The 26,315-nt window shown below is 39.9% G+C and overlaps 1 protein-coding gene across 9 annotated transcripts in view; it reads right to left on the reverse strand.

Moving 5' to 3' along the window:
* Positions 1–4,166: 4,166 nt before the first annotated feature.
* The window catches only part of SUPT3H (SPT3 homolog, SAGA and STAGA complex component), a 283,193-nt gene continuing 261,044 nt past the window's right edge, over positions 4,167–26,315 (reverse strand). For 7 of the 9 annotated variants that reach the window (XM_054820115.1, XM_054820119.1, XM_054820111.1 and 4 more), the window contains one exon: positions 4,167–5,998. In XM_054820115.1, the coding sequence (XP_054676090.1) occupies positions 5,954–5,998 (45 nt within the window). In that variant the 3' untranslated portion in view covers positions 4,167–5,953. The remainder of the gene's footprint in view (positions 5,999–26,315) is intronic. The other 2 variants (XM_054820116.1, XM_054820113.1) reach the window with 1 other exon arrangement.

The raw sequence follows: 26,315 nt of genomic DNA on the forward strand, positions 1-26,315 counted from the left end.
CCACATACAAGAAATAACTACTCTTAACTATTTCACTGCCAAACACGAGCACAAAGTTCTGATCACCAAAATGTGGAAATAAACATGAAGTATTTGTCAAATAGGTAAAAAAAAAAAAAAAATAAAAAATTCCTCAAGCGACATTTAGCTGAGTCCAGCCAGACCAAGGTTATTTTATTTTGTCTTACCTTGGATAGTCAGCGTTGTGGTTCTTGATCTTCCAGTGGAAGATTCTGTCATGTTTTTCCTCTTGGGCTTGTCTCTAATTTGCACAGTACGGAGACAAGTGGGATGCATATGAGTTTGAGGGAGACCTCAAGGATGACCTGAACCTTAGTTGTACAAGTTCAAGCCCTACCGAAGTCATGTATCAATCTTGCCGCTATCCCAGAGAGGATGAATAAGAGCAGCACCCTCCATGAAGAAGCTGACTTTCAAAGACACCCTTTCCCAGGTACTAAAAGCACCCCTTCAATTTATTTCTGTCCTGTCTACACCAAATTCTGCCGAACAGTAAAAATTTAAGACTAACAAAATGTTGATACCATTCCAAAACAGAGGAATATAAATTCTTTTAACAGTAAAGTAAGGCCAAGGTGACATGGAGAACACTAGACAGATCGTGTCTAATTTAATGAAATCGTTTACTTGAAGCTACAAAAAATTTGTGCATGTGCAGCAGATTTCAGCACTGAGGATCAGCAGACACACAACGATCTGAGCAAGGGAGCTCAGGGAGAGAAGCTCAGCTGTGGCCTTGCTCCTATAAAAGCCTTCCTTCTCCCTCTCCAGCGATGTTTCAGATTTGTTTTCACCTAGGCTTGACAAACACTTGCTGCTATTTCATTTGCAGATCTGAGGAAAGCATGTCAGTACAAGAAATGCAATAGTTTCTTTGTTTGCTTTTTTTTTTCTCCTCAAATTAATTAAATACTTATGGAAATGAGAGCTAAACAGAACTGGTTTGAGCCAACTTGCTTTATTGACTCTTGACTATCTGAATCCCGCTATGGCTTCAGGTATCTTACACCTTCTCTTCTTCCAGGTCTAGTTATAGGCTGAAGATCACCCACCACACTCCAGTTGCACTTTATTACATTCAGACCCAGTTCATTTATTAAAAGTTAACGTTTTACTTTATCTCTGTGAACACCCATCGCAGCTGTTGCCCCATTTAAAAGAGGGCATTTACGGTTTTTAATTGTGTTTCTCCTATTATTTCTTGCAGCTCTGATGCACTAAGCAAAGGCAGGTTGGGGGGAGATTAAGGTAAGAACGCTCTGGCACTGCCAGAGTAGGAGTTTTTGACGAGCACGTCCCTCGTGGTGATTCCTGACACAGAAATCCAGCAGAATGTGAAGGAGGGAAAGTGTCCCACAGCCCCTGTTTTGGTGGAAATGTAACGATTATGTTTCTGCATGAGGTCATTAAGTGGCTGTGGCACATTTCAGCCAGAAGCTTTTAAAGTGTTGAGCCCTGGACTGGATCCAAATTGAGTGATCGCATTCTTCCTCCCTAAATTCCTCGCGTAGATCCAGTTGGATACCGCTTTTGCCACTTTCTCTCCTAACCTGGGCTGGGTTATGTGTTTTCTACGCACACCTATCATTTTCACTGTGGAGGGAAGATGACTTAGCACTGAGAGCATCAGTACGGATTTGGGAAATCCAGGTTTTCTGAACCGTCCCAGGTTTCCCAACATGGGGCTGGTGATTTAGCCTTTCCGTGCCTCAGACGAAATGGAGATAACAACACATTATTATTTCAAAGAGGTGCTGCAGGCATAAATACATGGAAGACTGTGAGGCACTCAGATATCACAGTAATCAAAGTCATACATGTACCAAAGATTGACAGATTACATCTTCACAAAATCAGTAAGAAAATCTGCAAAACATCTGGATGAAGACTAGTCCAGAAATACACAGATATTGGAACAAGACTCTTGCGCCAATATTTCTGTCTGATAGGAATTAAGATGAATTATCAATCACAAATATAGAAGAGTGCTATAAAATGTAAAATGAAACTGTATTATTATAATTTTAGTTCTTGATTTTCCTTACTTATCTTTCCAGCTCTCTTCTACTACTAATCTATCTTGTTTAGGAAAAATAGTATATAAGTATAGTGGAGCTTGATTACTGAGAATGGCTATTAATGTAGTGCCTTAGAGTGCTCTCTAGACAGTTAAAAGGCTTTTAAGAGTAAAATATGAAGGTTTCCTTCAAATTTGCAGTCATCTACCTTCTAAAAGTTTGTTTCAGCTGCCAACATTTCAGTGATTTATATAAGTCAACGTATCTGATTTTTGTCTCCCCAGAATAAATGAGAGCTATTTTTTCTTATTATTTTGTAAAGGCAACGTCATTATCTTAAGCAGAAAAAACCCAAGTTAAGAGCTACATTAAAGATACAGCTTTCAAAATAATTTTTTAAGGCATCTGGCCTTATTTAAACCATCAAATTTACATTCAATTCCTTCAGGGATGGCTCCGTTGCTTTGCGCTGGCTCTGTGCCCTCCGAATAAAGCCCTGGATTTAAAGCATGCCACCACCGCGTTTCCCTCGCTGCACCGCCGCTCAGTGTAGATATATAGTAGAGGTATAAAAAGCCTAACCTTGGACAAGATGATTCACTTAGGCAAAAAAAAAAAAAACACAAAATCAACCTATAACTGTGTAAGTTTCAACTAGAGGTTAGACTTGTGACTAATGTCACTATCTATTTATTCTTAAATTATTAGTAGAAGTGTTTATGTACTATGAAACATTCTGTATGAGCTAGACGGGAAGCTATAAAACATTTTATGAGATCTACACACAGCTGATGGCAGAACATTAATACAACGCTAAGGTTCATCTAAACTCGAGAAGTGCCAGAGAACACTTTTTTTTCTTCTCCCCAGTGAGATCTTCACTTGACAAAGAGAAGTGTACTCTGAAAACCCGGGCGGGGGGCAAATCCTGTGAGGTCCTGAGTGTCTCCGGAGAAATATGGAGCACTGTCAGCTTCTCCTGATTTCCAGATGAAGGCAAGAGCCTTCAAAGGGCTTTATTTTCTCGGAAGAAAGCCCGAGGAAGGACAGGTCAGGAAATGAGATGAAGCCCAATTAGAAACCCGTGTTGTGGCTCCCTCACCTCTGACAATTTTCAAGCTGAATTATTATCCCTGTTTTGTGGATGGTTGGACTAAGAAAGCGAAAAACTAGGTAGTACAACCACACAGCAAGGCAGGCATTGAACTGTGAGCAAAACTCACGCTCCCTTTAATGTTATTCAGTCTTACTCCTACTGAAACTGGTTCTGTTTCCCTTCTTCGGGCAACTAATAATCAGCATAACCCGATTCAGTTACTATTAATCCTTGCTAAGAATCAAAACGGTTTGCAAGCCAAAATTGCACAAGCACAAAGCTATTCGTACACAGCCATTAACTGACTCTCAAAGTGATTTTTATACACGTAACAAAGAAAAAAAGTTTAAGATAAAATGTGTAGTACCAGCTTAAACATAGATCTCTGCTTCTGCAGCATCTGAAGTGGTGCTAGGACACGCTCTGTGTGCAGCACGAGTCCTGCTGGTCTCGTTTTTGTTTTAAACAGAGCTAAAGAAAACTCTGCAGATAAGAAAAAAAGAAATTACTTCCCAAAATAAGAATAAACTGTGTTAGTCCAAGATAGGGAGACATAACCTACCTTGTTTTACTCTAAATGCAGCTCACTGACTTGTGCAGAGAAGTGAAAGGTTATTATATGGGTTTACTGGGCAAACCCAGATTTTATAAATAATTGCCTGTCAAACTGTTCAAGATAGACAAACATACAGCAGACCAACAAAAACATGATCTGTCATATTTCTGAGAGAAATGTATGTTGAGTCTTCATTCTCTGGGACTTTAAGTAGACCAGTAAAAAATAAGTGCCAGTATTTTTCCTGCTTATGCATATTTTAAAATGTAAAATCTGGGAGAGATACAGCGACGGAAGGAATTTTGATTCCAGTACCCAGTGCCTGAAACGGTTTCTTCTGTCTATATCCCTGCAGATCGAAACCAAATACAATAAATGCTGGTGTCCTTTTAAAAAGTCTGGATGTTTATGCAAGCATATAATTTTCCATGATTAAGGACGCCAACAAAAATAAGAGTGATGATAAAAAGAAAAGTTTAATCATATATTTCAAGAAGCACAGATGGAACATCAGAAAACTTCCCCCCCCCACTCCGTTTAATACACTGCATTGTACACATTACTTTTAGTCCTTTACACACAGATTAATTCCAGAAAACAGAACATTAAACAGGTAGAAAAAACCTGAAAAAACGATTTATGAATGGCAGTAATATTTCACGTACAAAGTTCATTTTTACAATATTTTGGTTGCAAAGAGAAGAGACATTTTTGTGTTTATTTAAAATATATATATATATCTTAAAGGTTTTTGCAAGCAAGCCCAGGAAAGCAGAGCAACAAAACCACTTACAAATGACCACAAGAGCATACAGTGGGAGTAAAAAATTAAGACCTCACATACTAAGCACAAAAGAGGAAGACGGCTTCGCTATATAAAAGTAATATTTTGCTAATCTCCTCTCGATCCCTTGAGTGCTCTGTCTTAATTTGAGGTTTAAGTTAGATTTCAAGCCTGGGCTAAGAGCGGTTGAAGCAGACCCCGGGGCCAAGGGGGTACCGGAGGGACACAAGCAGTCCGTGCCTGGAGATCCTGGTGACGGGCTGAAGCATGAGCCCTTTTCTCTGGTCAGGCATCATCGTGGTTAGCTCTATATTTGTACAGTTTTTATGGGAAGAAATGAATGTGTTTGCAAGGCCAGCAAAAGGCTGGAGGAGCAGGGGACGGGAAGAAGCATAGAGGGAGGGACTGAGATTTGAAAAATAAATCTGAAAACAAACAACGTGAACTAAAATATAAAAAAAGGCAAAAAAGAGCCCGTTTCTTCTTTAACCAAATCCAACAGTAACGCTGCCTTTGTCAACAACAGAGACAACATCTGCTTCCTGAAGCAAACGCTGAGCAAGGACATAACGTTAAGCCTTTGCCTAGAACCACTGAGACAGACACAGTTATTTAAATACTTCAGGGTGTATTTTTCTGAATAGGGGCCCACTCCAGTGCCAAATCACTCCGAAGGTGTAATTTCTTTGATTTCAGAGAGCAATGGCTCGAGCCTTAGGAGATGTAAATATTGAAAATTTGGGGCTGACCGCTTAGCCTTATCCTTGGGTCTGCAAAAAGACAAGTCTCCAACCGGTAAAGTACAGTTTACCTGAACTTTTTTTCTGAATATGTTTGGATCTGAACTCGATATTACTCTCATCAAAAAGCCCCTTACTGGATTAAACTGTGTTACACTGTCTGAACACTTAAAAATAAGTTGTGAGAAATCGGTGGAAAATAGTGGAAAACAGTGGAAAACAGTTTTTCTCTTGGTAAAAATCACAAGGAAAACCTATATAACCTTTATATAACCTATATAAACCTACATAACCCAGCCTACCTCTGGCCTCTTTCTGCCCCATCCTGCTTTACAAAACAACGTCTGTAGGAGAACATACAGACTTCCAAACACTTAAATAAAAATGACATCGCATTTCAGAAAGAGGCTGACATCAGCAAGTCCCCTGCAAACTTCAGCATTGTCTGATCTGCATTCTTGTCCACCTACACGCTATCCCAAACATCCTGCCATTAATTAGCTAAATGTTCCAGCTAGTAAACAAGAATAACGATTGAGGGGGCTGGAAAAAGAGACAGAGTCAGCCAGCAGATAGTCACAACAAACCAGCCCACTCACTGGTACACGGAGACATTGGAGCTTGTATTTTTTTTTTTTTTTTTTTTTTTCCTTCCATGGAGGGGAAAAGAAAATCACCTTAATATAACACTGTCTTTCCTGTTGCTGCAGCCACATCCATATTAGCAGGCGAGAAAAGTCATCCCGTTTCTGCGGTAGGCACTCTGTCAAAGCAAGAGAAAATCTGTAATGAATTATCACATCAAGTTAAACAAGGGAAGAAGGCAGAGAGAAAGGCAAGGCTTTCTTCCTGTTTTGTAGACTATTCTGGCTGCAATCTAATAGTGTGCTTAATCTGAACATTTCTGGTGGGGAAGCTATAAGCAACCACTTTGTCTATTAAAAAATCAGTGTGGTTAACAAGTGGTTAGCGACTCTATTTCAGGAGAGCGAGAGATATGCAAAAATGTAACATCCTATTTTGTTAATTGCCTGCAAAATAGATGAGGCCAAAAATACATTATTATGCTGAATCTGTTTGTCCTTTATAAGCATGTGTTCTCTATTCACTATGTTGAAGAATAATTTCTAACCTATCTTACTAGTCTATAAATTACTGAATAATTACAGTTTTCCAAATCTAATTTATAGTCTGAGTCTAAAGTTATGTAAACAGACACTGGTATAATCCCCACCCCCCCAAAACCAAATGAATCTTAAAGACCCTCTGGTCAGTACAAAATAATTTGATATCCCATATATTGTAACCTGGGATCAAGTGTTTCCAATGGTAAAGAAGCACAAGAGTTAAATGTCAGTTGAGAAAAGAATTTTAAAAGATCCTGTGACACCATCTTACTAAAATACCTTTCATGCATTTTTAACATCTCTTTTTCGATCAATATAGGAAACTATTCCTTTATACCTCAGGCACACTGGAAACCCTATATTTTAAGGGGATATTCTCAGTTTAAAAATCTATTGCTTTTTTTGTGTGATCTTAATGATGTCTTCAAAAAGGACAATAGTTTAAATACTTTTGCTTTATTTGGTTCACCTTCAACAGTCATTCAGGTTTGAAAATGAAAATATAGTCACCTACTTCATTACAGTTAGTGCTTCGTCAGATTTATTTTGTACTTCTTACGTGCAAGCACTTAGGAAGTGCCATATATAACTACCATTTTTAGTAGTTCTACCAATTTCCTAATCAATGTCAGCGAGATCAATTTCTCCTCTCTTAAACTAGAATTAGCAGAGTATCGTTAAGAGCAAAGGATAACCTCAACCAACTTTGTATATAAATAGCATTTATACTGAACTGTAAGGAAATGGTTTCAAAAACAGCAAGCATGTATTCAGACAGACATTTACAGACACCGAATATGCAAAAGGAAATATGTACAAGATGTTCATTACAGCATCCTTTACATTAACACCATACTTCAATACAGAGATCTAGCAGCATATGCCATTAAAGAGCAAACTATTAGCTCTGGGATATATAGCCAGTCATCAGACATGACAGTATCACTGCAAGCAACAACAACAAAAAAATCCAAAGGCTATACCCAAACATGAAATGCACAAAAACAGACTAGCCAATAATTTTGAAAGGATCCAATATATTCCCACAACCACAAGCAGCAAGTCCAAGGGAGTTTGGATCTGTGTCTTGCCCAAACCATTATGGCTGGCATTTTGAAGTCGATGCAAAAGTAATGTTTTTAGCTCCTCGACCCTGATATTTTTACAGAGCTTTATAACCCAAGTGACAACCTTTAACACATAAACAAAATATTCAGGGCTATTGTGCAGTTTGCTTGAAGATAAATGAACCCAAGCGTAAAGTTGGACCCACATGAAAGATAAAAGGTTGAATTTTGCAAAAGGAATTTTGGTTGCAAAGCAAAGTTGGGCTTGGCTGGGCTCACCTGGGAAATAATGAAGTTTAACATTCTCCAACACGGGCAATATTATACGGTTAGTTATATCCCTGAAAAGGTCATTTTAGAAGCAAGTTTCAGAGGAGGGAGGATAACACCTTCAGAAAGTTGGACACACCCACCAGTCTATATTTAGCAATATATTATAACTACTGTGGCTATAGTTAGGATTGAAAACTATTTCCTACTTAACTCCCTGTTACATACTTTAAACTTTCTGAAACATTTGCCCTTGGGCTGAAATTTCCTCTGCTTTAATCTCTGCCTGAAGTTCAATTTCTTTGGAAAGGACCAACAAAATTCCTTAAGCCATTTTGAAGTTGAGCAATAATGAAAACAACACATTCTTCCTTCCCAAGCCAGAGAAAGTGATTCTGATATATGCATATTTTATTACAGAATTTAGCCACAAATTGAAGCATTTTACCCAGAAGCAATCTTTACCTCCAACCTCAGCTTAAAGGTAGCTGTTTGGAAAATCAGTATTTCAGAAGAGGGAGTTTGATTCATCCCATTTGATAACAAGATAACACTTCATTCTTATTTTGATACATTACTAGAAAATAAAGGTTAAACTCAAAAATGCTTTTATGCATAGCAAAACTATTTTACAGTCATCCCATAGTTCTGAGTTATACCGTATATCTTTAAGATATATACCACTGAATTTGTGATACTAAAAGACATATCTCATATCTTTACATGCCAAGAATTGTGAAGAGAAACAGCAAGATGTTTTTTATAAAGCTTGCATGTGTGTGCCCTTGCAAGAGAGAGTTTATATGTATGTGGCAGTCATTTTAATGTGGTTTTGACATAATGTAAAGGGTTTGGATGACACTTTTGGGTGCTTTATAACACTTTGGCAGTATTTTTTTTTTTTTAAATATGATTATTTGGCTCAGAATTACAGATAGAGGATGATGCAGACTCTTGATATGAGGTTAAAATGGCAAGCTATAGCTGTACCCATTTTTCTGGACATGTCTTCCTATAGCCCCCATGTCAGGAGATAACATAAGCCCACGGTCCCTCCTGGAGCCCTTTTTGGAAAATTGCCTAGTGTATCCAAATTTTTTGCATGCGCTCTCTCAAAATTTACTGTCTACCAGCCTGTGCTTTGAATTTTCCTGCTGTGGGCTGACTCTTTGCCATGACTGAAGGTCCATCAGCCTGTTACTGTACCCACTATGTCTGTGGGTGGTCAAGGGACCACCTTTTAGACATGAGGAATCACCTATCTTGGCACAAATTACACAGTTCACTTTCCCAGAATGGATTCCATGCTCGGAAAAGTTGATATAACCTTATTTGGCCAATCGAGCTCTCATAGAAATTCTTGCTCCTTTTGCATCCCCTTTTCTGACCTCATTAAAGGTGAAAGCACAGAGTGCTGCTATCCACAACCAGAGGCTAAGCAGGCTGGACCAACGTGAAAGCAGAAAGATGACCTTAATCTTGCCCAGTCCACTCTTGCCACTTGCTCCCATTTAGGGAAGAGGCATGATGATTTTGCTGCTTAGTCCTCTGCTTCCCAGTCCTGACCCCAGCCCATCTAGGCACCGTGTGAAGAACCTTCTCATGGCTTCTCAGGCATCCTCTATTTGCCTGTAGTAAAAGAACCCTACCTTGAAAATGTTGCTCCTTCAAGTTTTCAAAGCACATTGGATTCTGATCTAAAGATCTCCTCTGGGAATGCTATCACTGTTTAATAAATGAAGGTAGGGTTTTTTCCAACAGTCTGAAAAGAAGTACAATGAAGCAGAAAAGACAAGCAGTGTTCACTGCTGTCAGTCACCTAAAAGCAAGATCACACTTTGCCTTTAGTTTGGTGAAAGAAGGGAAAACTAACAGCTTAAAAGGGAAGCAAGAGGCCTTGGTCAAGTAACTCCTCAAATTTCATGAAAAATCATCCATTTTCTACTCTCTTTTTTGGTCCCATATCTCTCCTGTAGTGGTAGCCCAAGGTAGCGTAATATCAAGGACCACAAAGAACTGCTCCATGAAGAAGGCAGCAAAACTCCTGTCCCCACAGTAGGTCACATGAAATGAAACAGTTTACTGAAGAGTTCATAGGACCAATTTAGGAGCAGATAATCGTGTGTTTATTAACACAAGCTATACTGAAGCTGTGATTTATAGAAACAAGTCCCAGCCAAACCTGAAGATGTGAGTACTCCTCAATTAGGTAACGTATCAAATTAGAAAACTAAGACTTCTGAGCAAGCACCTTAGCTAGAAATGGTTTCCAGTTAACAATTTACACTAGTGCATAATTTCACAGCTGTAGCATGATGAGAAAGAAGTAAGTTTGGCAAGAGAAAGAAACAGCTGTGATTTTTGAGTAGGCTGATGTTTAAATCTTATTTGGGATAAAATTTGGAAACTCTAGCGTAAAACATCTCCAGCGGGCATCCTAGACGCTAAAGTTTATTGGGCCAAATCCTCCATTGGTTTAAGTCTGCAGTTCTGCTTACATTGAAGCTAAGGCACAATGTCATACCGCAGGTCTGTTGTATCACTTAAAGATGATAAATCCTGAATTATAGGTCCTGTATAAGCAAGTTACAGAACAGCATTTTTAAAACTTGAAGTCTCCCTTTCTTGGTGTCCTCTTGTATGTGTGTGGGCAAGCGGTTTAATTACAATGCAGAAAGTGGAATGGCAGACAGAGACATCAAAATCAAAGAGCAAGTCCTGGCTGAACTCCATTAGCAAACATAAATACAAATAGGCACATCTTGTTTGTGACATGCCACAGTCCTTTCCTCCTTTGGTAATTTTACTCTATTCTCTGATATTTGCATAAATGTAAATCGAACCATATGACTTGAACAGGCTTAAGATAGGGGAATCATATGCAAAACTTCTTTTCATTAAATAATTCTCTTCATGCAGTCTTACAATGTTACTGTGAAAATCAGGGAGGATTGGATCTCAGACAGTGAAAGCCTTTATTTAAGAACAGTGGAGGGAGCCCTGCCCTTTAAATAAGAGACATTCTTGGATCAGACACTGGCTGGCATGATGGAAAAAAGGATGTAGCATTAACTTTCATTCCATTCCAAATAACCTGGAACCCATAAAACACAAAGATTCTCTAATTTTAAATCTGCTCCTTTTCTCCCTGTGTCTTCTTTCCATTTTATTTGGGGAATGCTAACTTTGAAATTTCATTAGCCCGCCATAATATCAAACAAGTTGTCCTGGACAGCTTCATAGCTCTTTGTACATAAAAACATCTACATTAAAGCCCCTGTGATTAAAAGGTTACTCCCCTAATTTTTCCCAGCCTGCATAGACAAACCACATGTAAAGCAGTGTCATCTTATTTAGAGATTAAAATAATAATTAGTTGAGGAGGCACAGTATAAGCAACATTGTTTAAAAAAGAAAATCCCTAAGTTGTTTAGAATTAGTTGCTTCTGTTTAAGTTTAAATACATTTGTGTGGATATAAAGTCTCCTTATTAAAAGAGCATACACGTTACAAAAGAAATATAATGGATAATTCTCTCTCCAATTTAAAACAATAGCACTGAAGGCTCTAATTCTACAAACCCATCTTTAATCACTAGCCAAAGCACAGATGTCTGATATTACTCAGAGGGTGAGGGAATGTTTCATGTAAATAATGTCTAGTACATGGTCAATATTGAATAACAAATCCCAAATATACATCTATGATCACACAGGTTTAGTAGATGATGAACTTGTACGATGCTCTGGATGATCTGCCCTGCTGTATTCATGAAATCTCATGGATTTCATTTATGATGGGGCCAGACCGACGTGCTGAGAGCTACAGCATCCATTTATCCCTACAGTAATGGTCCCTCTGGAAGTACGACCACATTTGTGCTTAAACTAGCCCCTGAGAAACCACAGTTAGGTGTAAGAAACACCAACAAAACAACTTTATTCCTCCGGTCTGTTCCCCGAGTCTTCAGCCACCCAGCGACAGCAGTGGCTTCCACACCGTGAGTACCTGCCCTCCAGGATGGTGGCCGAGGTCACCAGCACACTTTATGTAGGCGACCACAAACATCACACGCTGACAAAAGCACTGCTTCAGCAAACGACCCTTCAACAGCTTGTAACAAAATGCTTTCCAGCAAAGTCAGTTCTGGGCTTTGGTTTACCTTTTATCTGCCAATGGCATGAACTTTTTCAGTAATCACATAAAACTGTGCTGCTGTGTCCAGGAACAGGATATATCCAGGATATATCATCCAAGTCTGTTAAAAAACATAGTTTAGATCTCATCTATACAACTTTTTTATTGTTGCTCTCTGCTACTGGGAATGACATTCCCAAGGCTGATGGAAACTGAGGACCTCTGAAAAAACAAGGACCAAGTGTATTTCTCCGACACCTCATGCAGTACCACCAGAAGGAGAACAAAATGTAGGGCTTGTACTGCTGTTCTTCAGCTCATTTGGCCAAATTTGCGATGCTGCAGTTAACTAGCAAACACTATTCTCAGGGCTGAGCTGGTATTATAAGAAAGAAAAACAAGGCAAAAGGATCACGGCTTCTGTTGCAGCAAGAACTGGGGTGTGGGAGTGGGGTACCAACGTCTGCCAAAAGAAAAAAAAGAACAAAATTGGTAGGGAGAGAGAGATCATTTTAAGTTTCTCGGAGGGTACTGTAAACAGTGGAGAAAGAAGGAAAAACTGGAACTATAAAACAATACTTGGCAGCCAGCTTTGCAAAACAAACATATTTTCGCAGAGTTCTTCCCATCACTGCCACCAACTTTAATAGGCTGTATTTGTCTGAGAGCAAGAAACTCTTTTTAGTTGTCAGAGAAAAGGTGGCGCTGCTTAGCACACTGATAGAAATTCCTCTTCTGAGCCCTACTTCAACCGCACGCTGCTCTCCGTTCACAGAGAGAGGAATTCTTTCCCCCAGGCTGCAAAACCTGCAGCTGGGCTCCATTCACCACCCTTCCCTGGACCGAGGGAGCAGGCTGCTTCTCCTGTGGAGCAAGCCAAAATCCAGCAAGTTATTATTGCCGTGGGGCTAATGGCTCATCACTGTCTGCCCATGACATGCTACTGGCAAAGCACACAGCAGGTCTCCATGAGGCATCAGACCTTGATGGGTATGACCTTGTTGGACCCCAGCGTAATTGGGAAAGCTTAATCCCCCCACCGCAATGGAAATGCAGTGGTTCCTAAGTATCCCTGATCTCCTCATGAGCATCGAAATTAGTTCACTAATAATTTTACTGCCTTATTTCAAACTGGTCAGAACACTTTTAGTTGCTCAGCGGCCAACGTCTCCTCTTCTGATGTGTCTCAACTTGCTGCTTTAGCTGTACAGCAGCAATAACGTATGCGGGCAACTTGATTATGTCTGAGAATGAAGTTAAAGCTAGAAGCCTTGAGACATACAAATAAAAGACTTTAGGTATGGTTAGGTACCGAAACCTCTGGTTTATGACTCAGGGCACTGCACAGTCACATCACTCCCATGTGAAAATATACCGCTACTAATAAAAACTCCTTCAACCTAAGAGTAATTCAGCATGAAATAACCTGGATGGCTCCCTCTCTCCAGGGACGGCTTTTCTTGCCTTTTCAAAGTTTCCTTCTACTGCTGTGGAGGCTCAGGGTTTTTTCTGTAGGAAGTGACGGAAGAGGTTAAATCCCCCCCTCCATGTCACTACTGCTCACGAGCTCAGCATACGAATTCTAGCAAATTTATTTGGAAACAATATGGTGCGTTACAGTCGTCTGAGCACAAGGGCAGGAGCCAGGGCTGGGCTCTGCTCCCAGCTCTGACACTTACTTGCTGTGTGGCCTCAGACAAACCACTTCATGTCTCAGTGTTTCAACGTCCCCTGCCTTTGAAACAGAAATACTATCACCCACTGAAAACCTTTTCTGAGGATTGCTTGATTACAGAGCTAATACACAGTGTTTTGAAAACGCTGCATGCTATTCCATAATTGTTATGTTCATTACATTATATCTTCCATCGTAACAGCTAAAATACCAGGTGTACAGAAATGGATGCTGGAATTGGCAGTTATTGGATAGGAGGAGCAGGTATTTGAAATAAATTAAATCATTTGGGCAAAACAAGATCGTTCACCTACATTCTTCTCTTAAAACTGTTGAAATCGTAATGAAAAGGAGCACTTAATGACATTTTGCAACATACTTCTCTTCCCCCACCCCCTGAAAGCATCCTGTGAATGCTCTCTGCAGAAGGCACAGCATCTCTATTCTCCCTTTGCATTTCACCGGGGAAATGAGAACCCAACCAACAACGCAGAGCAGAGAGTCAGTCTGTAAACAGAGAAATTTTCTCAGGCTCCGAGGCCCTTTGCCGGTGGCGGCATTCGGGTGCGGCCACTTCTAGCCACGCTCCTTACTGACTGATGCACTCTGTCTGCAGCGGGGCGCCTGCTCACCGGAGCGGTGGGAGGTAAGAGGAATTAAGGTAATGCATCAGTGGTTGCCAGTGGAGGAGATGGGAAGGAAAAAAGAAAAAAAAAAAAAAAAAAGCAAAAGAAATATACTATTTCAATCAAAGTCTGAAATTTGTAGAAGTGGTTTTGGTCTCAATATAGAAAAAATATTTATCCAAGAAACTCCTACTCGGGTGCGAACATCCTACTTCTAGTGGGATTTTGTTTGGCAAAGTGCTGTGAAAGAGTGGAAGCTAATACAGAGCATGTCTATAAACAAATATATTTATTCAGTACAGATTGACACATTCACTAGAGTATTTCAGTGATTACACGTGTAAAACTATTTCCTATAGTGGTTTCCTTTTGTGATTCTGCTAATTTATTCAATCCACCCCATTTTCATGCATTGAATGTTATGAGCCATTTCAGCCACCCAGACTGAAATGCGCGTTTGGAGACTATATGCCTGTTTTTTCATTTCATCATCTACACATAATTATTTGGTGATATTAGGAATTCGAGCTCAAATGGAAGCCAACCAACATTTTAATAGCTTAAAAATCATACAAAATGAAGTCTGCCCTGAGGTTAATGAATAAGAGCCAAATCTTGAGGCTCTTGCTCAGTTTTTACTCACTCCTTATTCAGGCAAAAGTTGAACCAATTGTAGTTGGACTGATTAAAGCCAGAAGAACATATATTTGGACCTTTCTCTCAGGTAAAACTGAATAAATTACCTAGGATTAAGCTGCAGAATGGCATCCAATCGATCTTTCATGTGTATTTCTGCAACATGCTGGAGAAAAAATCCAAGTGCTGAGGCAGTTTAACCAGTTAAAACAATACTTTAGCAGCAGAATAAATTATATTACACTACCAGGTTTTATGACATTTATATTAGAAATAGCCCCAAATCAAAACACATTTTCTGGTCCCTCCTGAACTTCTGAAGACCAGGATCAAATCCTAACTTAAAAAATGGTCCATGAAGTATGAAAGCCAGATGCCCTTATCCTTCAAAACAATGCTCCATCCCTAATTTGAACTTTAATCCAGATATATTTTGATACAATTATTTGATTATGGGAAGCATTTATAATTTAGGCAATTAGAGATTATTCTTTAATTATATGCAGGATGTCCTACTCCTTATGCAAAGAATGCAATGTGCTCGTAAAAAATATAAAGCAGAGCAGTTAATTCCTTTGAACAGTTATCACTTTACTTGCAATTGGTGATAATCACAGAAAGATGCTCCTCCCTTCAATAACGACCCATTTTAGTATTGGCCAGCCATGTCAAAGTAATGACACATTTATCCCATTCAAGCCAGATCTAACCATAAGGCTGTGGAAAAGAAAGTAGTATGACAAACAGATTTCTTCATTATATACAAAGCAAATAAGAGAAGGAAAAAAATCAGTAACAGGAATGATCTGGTCATCTGTGAACAATATCAGATCCCCTGATTTGGTCTGTGTGATAGTGGCCCTGCTCACTATCTCCTAACAGCCTGCAATTAGGATCTCAATGCTGATACATGCCAAGCGTATGCACAGCTCAACCGTGGGTAGCTTCATTTGCAGAAGAGCAAGTGGGGCCATGTGAAAAGGGCAGTGTCCTCCTAATCACCACCCATGCTCCAGACCCAGAGTTTTCCAAGCTACTGGTATTGGTTCTGCTGCCCCAAAATGTGCCCTGGAGGTGAGTGGTCCTGGGTCTCTTCCCAGCAGTTCCTAGCAGTGGCTACCTGCAGGACAGACAGACTCCTTCAGGTATCATCCCAAGCACGACTACAGGCTGGGCAGAGGATGGGTTGAGAGCAGCCCTGAGGAGAAGGACTTGGGTGTATTGATTGATGAGAAGCTCAGCGTGACCCAGCAGTGTGTGCTTGCAGCCCAGAAAGCCAACCGTATCCTGGGCTGTATCAAAAGAAGCGTGACCAGCAGGTTGAGGGAGGTGGTCCTGCCCCTCTACTTTGCTCTCCTGAGACCCCACCTGGAGTACTGCATCCAGCTCTGAGGTCTGCAGCACAAGAAAGACATGGAGCTGTTGCAGCAAAGCCAGAGGAGGCCACGACATTGATCAGAGGGACCTCTCCTATGATGACAGGCTGAGACAGTTGGGGTTCAGCCTGGAGAAGAGAAGGCTGCAGGGAGACCTTATAGCACCTTCCAGTACCTAAAGGGGAACTCCAAGAAAGCTGGAGAGGGACTGTTTACAAGGGCATTTAGTGATAGGACAAGGGGTAATGGCCTTAAGCTGAAGGAAGGTAGATTTAGACTAGATATTGGGAAGAAATTCTTTACTGTCAGGGTGGTGAGGCACTGGCACAGGTTGCCCAGAGAAGCTGTGGATGCCCCTGGCTCCCTGGAAGTGTTTAAGGCCAGGTTGGATGGGGCTTTGGGCAACCTGGTCTAGTGGAGGGTGTCCCTGCCCATGGCAGGGGGGGTGGAACTAGATGGGCTTTCAGGTCCCTTCCAACCCAAACCAGCCTATGATTCTATGATATTTAGACAGGGGTCTAACAGCGCTAATGGCACATTGGCCAGCATGTGAAGAATGCTCAAAGCCATCCAAGCTGCTGGGTAAGGCAGCCAGTACAGAAAACAGACCTTGTTGCTCCTTCAAAGAGCTTCTGGAAAGTTATAAGCAGCAAGGATGTACCAAGAAACTTGGGATCCCAAGGAAGGCCAGGCTTTTTTTTACATTTTACTTTTTAAATGACATTATATCCACATTCATATGTTGGAAAAGCTGATTCACAAGGCAAGATAGACTTCTACTCTCTCTAACATGTGGCTCAAGTTATCTATAAACTTTCCAACTGTCTTTCCATCCGTCTATTCCTTACCTGCCTAATGTCTTGGCAAAATGGCCCATCCCAGAGACAGTCGACGGTTGCTGAGAATAGCAGAATTCCAAAATGTCCTTCCTAGAATTGACTAAAATTTCCTTTTGGTCATTTCAGATTGATCAATCTGTAGAGGGGGCAATGATATTTACTTTGCGAAGAAAATGAAATAACTAGATGGACTCTGAACTTTCACATTGCATTCCCTCTCCATAGACCCACTTATACACATTACTTGCCATGGCACACTTTTTACTTAAATGAAACTTATTTTGAAATGCTAGGACAGATCAATGCTATTAACAAACAATATCTCATCAGCCTGACCCATCACATCAAACTCTCTCTTCTTCGATCTCATCTTTTTCTTTTGTATCCAGTTTTACAGAAGACATACATTTATATGCACATCTATAAAACTGATACTTGTCTGGAAACAAACTGGTCGGGCCATGAGATTCTTCTGGCTGATTGCCATTGTTCAGTCATTAAATATAGGCTTATGAATAGGGAGATGGATTACCCGCTTGTAACTCCATCAAGGGCTTTTCATGATATCGCAGCCCATATTTTTTTAATAACATTGAGGAATATTTAAATCCTGTATGAAAGTTTTTTCATAAGTACTTCTTTGATGTTAGAACATTTTGATTTGTGTGCATGCTGACACCAGAACAGCTCGATTACTGCATGTTCATTTATCAAAGAGTGCGGGGCCGAAACCGTTTGGATGCGCAATTATTGCATCAAATACATAACATGCACTAATCATGCTGACAGCAACACCCCTACTTCCGATGGCTGGAAATACAAGAACAGTAAATAATTACTGAAAATTAAGAGTTAGGTTTCATTAAATGTTATTGCTACTAAAGCAATAAAGGAGTTTATATTAAAAAAAGCAGAAAGGTGGTAGGGGAGTTATTCAGACCCAAACCTAGAACACATTGCAGTTCCTGGTCTTAAAGCTAATGGGACCCAGTGGATCTGAACTTCAGCAAAGAGAGAGTGTGTTGTCTCAGTCACATTATTTATTGTAATGGTGTAACTCCCTTTTTCTTTGTTTCTCATCTTCCCCCCAGCAGAATGGCTGTTGGTAAGACGGGAATGTCAGATCCAGGTTTTCGGCTCTCCAGTAGCTCTGAATTTCCTGGCTTTTGTGGACTGAAATCAGACCCTTAACGTTGCTTATGTGCATTTTGTTTTGGGTAATTGACATTAATTTTTAGGTTGCATCACCGACATCAATCAGTGCTGTTCTCAGAGGACTAGAGTTAAGGGGCCACAATAAAAAGGCATGAAATTGTTTCTTTTGTTTTATTTTTGGAGCACTTTGACTACTCTATACTTTTCCAGTTGATGTTACATTCTTTTTGTGTGAGACAGTGTAAAACATTACTGTCTGTCTCATTTAAAAGAATACTTTGGTATTACGGTAAATGACTCTAGAGGCTGGGACAGTCAACCCTGGTAAAAATTCAAGCTGATACCTTTTTGTCTATATAATACTTTGAAGAAACTATGAAACAGCAACACATTTCTTTAGAGAGCTATGTTGCCCATTACAGATGTTTTCCATATGGTAAGTGGAAGGTCGGCCCCTTCCCCCTCCACTCATCAGTGTTCTCACATCGTAGAAGGCATCTACAAAGACAACACGGCTGTAAATGATATTCCACAGAAGCCTCCATCAGCACGTACTGTGAATGAACAAGCTGATTTTCATTGTACAGGGCAGAAATATGCACCATTGTAGCCCATTTATGGTGAAGATATTGACTCTTCAGCTTCCCATTTTAGCAGTGTACTGCACAAATACTCAAGGGTAAGTGGTCAAGAGAAGCCAGCCTAGCCTTCGGATGCTAAGACAATGAAATGGAAAAAAATAGATTAACTTGGCAGAGATTACTGCAGATTATCATGCTGCAGCGGGTTCAACACCTCATCCCTCAAATCCTTATGAGTTGGAAGGAAAATTTTCTCTCACACAAGATCATGATTTTAAGGGGAGAAGAATCTGAGGCACCTCAGTCTAGGGGCTAGACCTATTTTTTACACATTGGTACATAGTCGCATACACAGGATCACAGGTTCTCCTTTATAACAGATAGTCTTTGGGTGAAGAATTGATCTGCTGCCCCATACTTTGTGTTGGTCCCATCAATACATAATAACAGCTGTAATTAAAATGGATTTAGAAGCACAGCTGGACTTTTAAGACAGTAGAGTTGTACTTCCAAATGTTCAGCACCTGTAACGGGAACCACATCTTCAAAAGATCTTAGTGCTCCAAAGCACCATTTTGTCATGCTTACAGTCTGGTTCAAAAGAGTTCATCACTGGCATTTTTTTTCTAATTCTTTATTATCAACTCTATTCTCTTTCACCTTAATTAAATCCTTCCTTCTTTGCAACTCAGTTCAGTTTATTCATTCCTTGCTTCCCAGCCCACTCTCCCATCTTTCCGTAAATCATGACTCTCACTCACTTTTGCCCAGCATCTCTGTCTACTGTTTTTCTTTCCAAGCTTATTTCTGCAGGCCCTTGTCTCTTACTGACATCATCTCCTCTGTAAAGAAGTGAAGGGCTTCTCTGTCTTGATATAATTCCATCCAAAACTTACTTCATCCTCCTCTGACCAGCTTTTGGCTCTAGAGCTGTATTAGCAGTCCTTGCAGAAACTATAGAAAATTTGATCTATCGCTTATTATAGTTGTAGGACAGAAGAAGAGTTTTAGCAGTACCAAAGGGGGCATTGGGCACGCAAGAGAAATTCGATTTTTCTATATAGGAGCAGGAGGATCATAAATATCAATTTGGAGTCACCAGCAGTTGGCATTCAGGGCTTAGAACCCTCAAAAGCTTGAGGGAGTTTTTGTACTTCCCACAAGCTTACGTTCAATCTTGGATGTTAAATATAAATGAAGCATGCAGTTTTCTTTTTTTTGGCTGTAATTATTCAGTTTGCTTAAGGAAAAGAAAGCAAGAGGGAGAGGAAAAAAAAAGGCACACACTACCTTCATGTCAAAGAGAAGCATGTTTGTGCCTAGTCCATTGAAGAAATTGCTCAAAAACACTTCACCTTTGTGGAAATGTTCCCCCTGTGAAAATCCGGGGCTTCTGCCCCAGAAATGGAGGCCCCTAGGTTTGCCCTCCTCCAAGACTGGATGAACTCACAAGCCATCATTTCTAGCAAGCTTCTATTTTTCCTTCATAAATTAGTGTCACATAATTGCTGTAATATTTCCATTCCCTTTGTCTTTAGCTGGGCATGATTCAACTGAAAATGCATGACCAAGTCTCACATAGCACTTAGCAAATGCAGAGATATTGTGGAGCAGAGTATGTTTTGGGGGGGATGTTTATTCCTCAAGGGGAGCTGTTGATGGGGTGAATCTTTGATCCTGGCCCTCTGTAGGGGGATGACATTCATCCACCCCAAAGCAAACAACCCTTTTTTGCTGTGTTACATGTAGTGCTTACAACAGCTGTTACAGAGAATGAAACTGGGGACAACCAAAAATAAGCATGTCCACACTGCACAATAAAATATCTTGGTCCTGATCTGGAAGAGAATATAGCAAAGACGGCTGCTGATTCAACTTTGGCTTCTGAAGCGACCAGCTGGGGTGCCAAATGGAAGGCATTTTTGTCTTGTGGGCAAATTTTTATCAGGCACCAGGCAGAGTCAACCAACTAATTACTCACAGGCCACTTGCCCAGTATGAAAAGGGAACGATTTTCAATCTTTGACAGATTGGATTTGAACAGGGAACAGAAGTGAAAGCATCTATTGTCCATTAACCAGTCCAGCCCTGAGACTTCCAATTTCTCAGTTACCATGCAGCTGGTTCAGAAAAGGTTTGTCAAGCAACAGCCTCTCTAAACAAATTACATCAAAATTCCTTACACTATGCCACATAGTCAACTTGCCTTTCCAAAAAGAGCCACATAATAAGTTTCTAACAAGGACATTGGTTATTAAAGTACTCTAGATTTTCTAGGTCAAAGAGGTGAAAGGCAACATCAAAATAACTGAAATAAAATATTCTTTAAATCATGTGTGTTGACTTACAAATACCAAAAAGCAAGATATGAAAAGACCTGCTGCTATACTAACCAAAATTCAGTTAACTATTTTGAATTACCATCTTCTTGATGAAAGCAAGATTTAAGGCTCCAGAATTGTTTTTTGGAAGTACCCAAACAGTTCAAAACCAAACAGAGCTTAGTAGAAGCTGGATCCTTCTTTCTTTTCCCACTCCTTCCTCCAAAATGTATAAGACAGACACAGCAAAGAAAAACACTGGTAACGCATGTTGTTCCTTTTGTACAATTAAAGGCCAAAAGTAGACACCTTTTGTCACATATACACTTGCTTAGGTAACCCAGGGATCTAAACTGAGAAGTGTAAAATTTCTTAATGCATTTACAATGCAGAAGTTTTTAAAATTGCCGTCTGTATCTCCTACTTCCTAGAAACATTAAGATCTGAAACTTCTGAAAAGAATGTCGGATCATTTCAGTATATTTTGAGACATGTTTTTTCACAGTGCTGCATCTTTACATTACTTGATAGGAAGAGAAAAACATATTTTTGCTGCAGTTTTCTTCTATAGGAGACAACCCTTATTTTTCAACTTCTAAAGTATATTCAAACCCATACTTACTGTGAAGCCTAGAGCTGTTGATCAATTTTTCAAGAAATATCCTTTGTCAAGAATACAATTAAAAACATCTCCTATTTCCTAATTTTCCAAGTTTTAATCTGTAATGATGATTTTGCAGTAGTTGAATGAAACTTATTGAGAACGGATGTGTATTTAGGTAATAAACATTGATTTGAAGAGAAAAAAGAAAATAAGAAGAGTCAGATTGAGTGTCTAAAATGGGTGCAAAGAAGCAGCATGTACCTTCTAATATGGGGCATGGACCAGCTCAGTACAAGTGAAACAGTGAAGTGAGAAGTGGGTGGGAACGGCAGTGGATGTTCCCGTTCAATAAAGACTCGGAGCAGTCTCTGTTGGTGGGCTCCATGGACCCCCAGATGTAATCCTGCCCCCACCCCACGCTTCCTGGCAAAAAAAAAAAAAAAAAAAAGAAAAAAAAGAAAAAAAAAGAAAACAGTTGGGGTGGGCTGTGGTACCACTTGCCTTCCTTCTGGGTGAATCCAGGGAGGAAGGGATCAGGATAAATTATAGGTCCCTGCAAAAGCTCTGTGTGTTTATGATCCTGCCATCTGGAAACAGTGATAACTGCACTATTAATGGAGGCGTTACTACAGAAGATCTGCCGTGTCTATTAAAACCAGCCATGCTGTGTGCTGGCTCATGATACATGTTTGCTCTAATTTCCTCCCTGACATTTCATTCCTAAAGCTGTCAATAACCCGTTAACCTTCCTGGCAGTAAAACTCTAAACCAAAGTCCTATTTCAGCTCTGATTTTGAATCTGAATTGTGATAAGCAATACCAAAGGCTAAGTTTACAATACACTGTTGCCCTAACCTAAATCATGCTATATGTAGGTGGTGGGTTTTTTCCTCGCTTACATAAAGCTCTTCGCATGATAAACCAGGAAACAACAATCTGATATCCTAAAATTAATTTCTTAATTTGATGGCAGAATAGCAAATGTTCTTTACTGGTAACTGACAGCTTGATCCTGCAGTTTCCAATGGCCAGAAGTGTCCTGTAATCAGGGGAATTGCTCCCATTCATACCATTTAAAGCCAGAAGGGAAAATTAGATCATCTAGTCTGACCTCCTGTGTACCACAGACCACAGAATTTCAGCCAGTTGCCCCTATTTTGGGCCAGTAACCAGTTTAACAAAAGCATATTTTCCAGAAATTCATTTGACCTCCATTTGGAGTCATCGAGAACTAGACAATGCAGAACTTCACTTGGTAGTTTGTTCCACTGTTAATTTCCTTGTGCCTTATTTCTAACTTGAATTTCTCTGGTATTACTTTTCTATATAAATACAAGTTATAAGAACAGCAATTATGACTGTCTCCACAATAATGGTAACATTAATGTGAAAAGAATATGTCCAATCGGGATGTTAAGAAGCCTTTTGGCCACGTGCACAGAAATATTTAAGCACCGGCTGATCCAGATAAGCCCATTACTGGACTTACGGAGTTGTCTGAGTCAGGTACAAAAGGATACATCTATGGAAGCATTTTAGTTTGGATCAGGGGTGCGGTTTTGAAACAAATCTCCCATTCATCCCCACTTTACTGCACATCGGTTTGCACCATGGCATGTTTTCAGAGCACGCTAGCTGGACTCTTTCTGGATAAAACCGAATCAAAAGATGCACTCCAACCACTAACAGGCATTCAGTCAACGGAGCCAGACTAGACCTCGTGCTAGCGTGAAAGTAAACCCCGCTGAAATGCTCACCATGTGCATGTCGGGTCAGCACCAACCATTTGTCTTCTTCACATCTGCTCCTGTTTGTACTACTTGCAAAGCAGTCGCAGCCTAATTGCCCCTGACTTTAAAGAACCTTGCACCAGCAGCAGCAGAGAATAGAAAATCAAGCTTTAGCTCCTGTTTCAGGAGAACAGTAATTGGAGGAATTAATTTAGTTGAACGATATCTGGGTATTAATCCATAATGTGAAGAACAATGGCATTGATCAGAAGGTAACACAGCCAATAGAGTTCCCTTTCTCAGTGGTATCCTTACGTTTAGGAAATAACAAATATCGTAGACTAATGCGCCTGGCTCATCCTGGAAAGACCAAGTGAGAAACAAAGGGCTTCTAGGAGAAATGCCAAGAAAAGATAAGGGGAGACACTCACATGGAAAAAGGACAACGAATATGACCTACTAAATAACATAATTCAAGATGCAGAAATGGCTATTCCACAAAATTTTAGAGGCAATTCTTTGTGTCCAGTCAATGACCTCAAATATACTGTCCAAGGGAAGAAGAATAGGAATACGTCTTCAGAACCTCCATCCATTTACCAGGTCCAAGAGATATAGGTGAATTAAGCATTTTATGCTAAAGGAAACTTAAAATGAGACATGCAATTTCACACAAGACCACTTAAGATAGTTGTTTTCTGTGGCTGCCAGACCAGCAGTGCCATTCTCAGAAATAAGTGTTTCTGTGTGGGACAGAAACTACCAAGAAATGAGCAAAAGGCAGCAAGAAGATGGCTAGATCAATGGTCGCCTCAAAATATTTTTTATTTTTGTGGTGGAAACGTCCTGAAGAGTATAAAGGTCAATGCATGGGTGATCATGGCAAACCAAGATTTATTACAGAGATCTTTACGGAAGTGACTGACACATCAGAAGTAAGAACTATTTCAGTCTTAGTTCACCGCAGTTTTCTCCATCTTTCAAATCATATTTCCTGTAGGTGTTCACTTCCAGGAGCTGAAAGGCAGAAGAGCTATCAGATCGGCCACTATGACCTGTGCTATATCAGAACTCCTAATTATCCCATCTTTTCACAACACAATAGTAGCATATAACTTTTATAAAGGGAAAAACAGTCACGAGAAATTTCAGCATGCACTTTCAGTAGAGCACAACCTCTCTTTAGTGTTTTCATAAAAAAAATAAATACCCTTCTCTTTTGCTTCTAATATTTTCAACTTTCCAAGGGACTGATTTATTTTTATGATTTGTCCTTTCTGCGATGAAGAACTAAAGTACTGAAATATTCAAAAAACAATGAAAATATTTGTTCTAACCAGGGCCAAGTACCAACATAAAACACACAAAAACTTTGCTCTTAGCCTCCCAGCAAAGGTCTGTCAATCCAAAAGTCTGAAATACACTGCAGAAAAGAGCAGACAGAGTTCATGCTGATCTAATCAGTGACTTTTTGGGATGTCCAAGACTGGAAATAGGTGCTAATTTAAAATGAGATTTTAAGTTTTGGACTTTTTGGGAAGGTAACCAATATCTAGAAGAACTTTGCAAAAGATAAACTTGGTCTTTGAATTCCAGATACAACTGAAAGAAAAAAGAAATTCCCAACAAAAGGAGGAATCTGAAAAGAATAACAAGGTGATTTTGAAAACCTTGCAAGGTTGCAATAAGTCTCTTTGGTCTTTGACTCTTTGGCTGGTGATGCTGTATATATGCAAACAATAATCAGTTCCAGGCCTGCAGTAGCAGTGCTCACTCATAATAGAATAAAATTATAGTTTACATAGGAACTCAGAATTGAGAAAATCTCTGACTATTTGGCAAAGGAAAGTATCAGGAAAGCAGAGGGGTGGAGAGGGAAAGGTTGTAAGGAGTAAGAAAAGAAAATTATACTGTTCAGACAAATTACACAACATACGAGAGAAGAGGGGCAGAAGGACAGCAACAGCAGAAGGATCACAAAGCAAACTCAAGAATAAACAAACATGGCACAAGTCAAAGCATTTGACAGCAGGTACGCTCGAGGAACCTGGGCCATATATATATATGTATATATATATGTAATTATCCGTGGAGAAATGTCCTTGCCACTGCAGTTAGTTTTCACCAGCATATCAAGACATTCTCTGATAGACTGATATATGTACATCACAGTCTTCAAAATGAAATTCAGTATGCTCCTGTCCACACTGGAAACCTCACCTTCTTACCCAGTCCCTGCTAATGTAACCAGTTGGGCCTGGAAGGATGCCATATGTGATCATCTCCTGTATTACAGCTTTCTTTGTCGATGCTGGAAACGAAACCTCAGGCATGATAATACCAAGAGTTAACACACACCAGCGCTGCTATGCCAGCTCAAACCAGTTACATTTTTCTGACTCTGTGGTGGTTTTGAGTTTTCCTTCTCTCCTTCCCCCTCCTCTGATCAAGGACACACATGGCTACCCAAAAGCAGCAAAGCCTTTCTACCAAAATTACTCTCCTTTAGTAACAAGACCGCAAAAGACTGAAACACACAACACTGTCTGCCACCACCCTATTCTGGTTGATTGTCTTTTAATAGCTACAATAAAGTTGTGCAAAGGAATAATATTCCACATCCTTGACTCTCCCGGGCAGTATACGGACAATCCCAAAGGAAAGCGTGCCTTAGCTGAATCTGCTACTTTATGAGTAAAACAGGAAGTTCAGTCCCCTTTTATTGTACCTTTTTATTTTTGAAAGGCTGCCCAAACAGCTCCAAGTTGAGTTGAAGCAAAGTTATTGATGTCAAAAAGCCAAGATCTTTCGCCATGGCTTGCTGAATGAGGAAGGAAGAAAACTGTTTGTACTCAGCTGTCCTTTGCTTCTCCAGGCTAGCTTTGAGCCAAAGAAGCAGGAAGAGGAGAAAGATGAATAAGTGAAAAGGGATAATGTTTATCTTTTAACAAAATCA

Source organism: Grus americana, chromosome 3, assembly GCF_028858705.1.
Source record: "Grus americana isolate bGruAme1 chromosome 3, bGruAme1.mat, whole genome shotgun sequence".
Taxonomy (NCBI): domain Eukaryota; kingdom Metazoa; phylum Chordata; class Aves; order Gruiformes; family Gruidae; genus Grus; species Grus americana.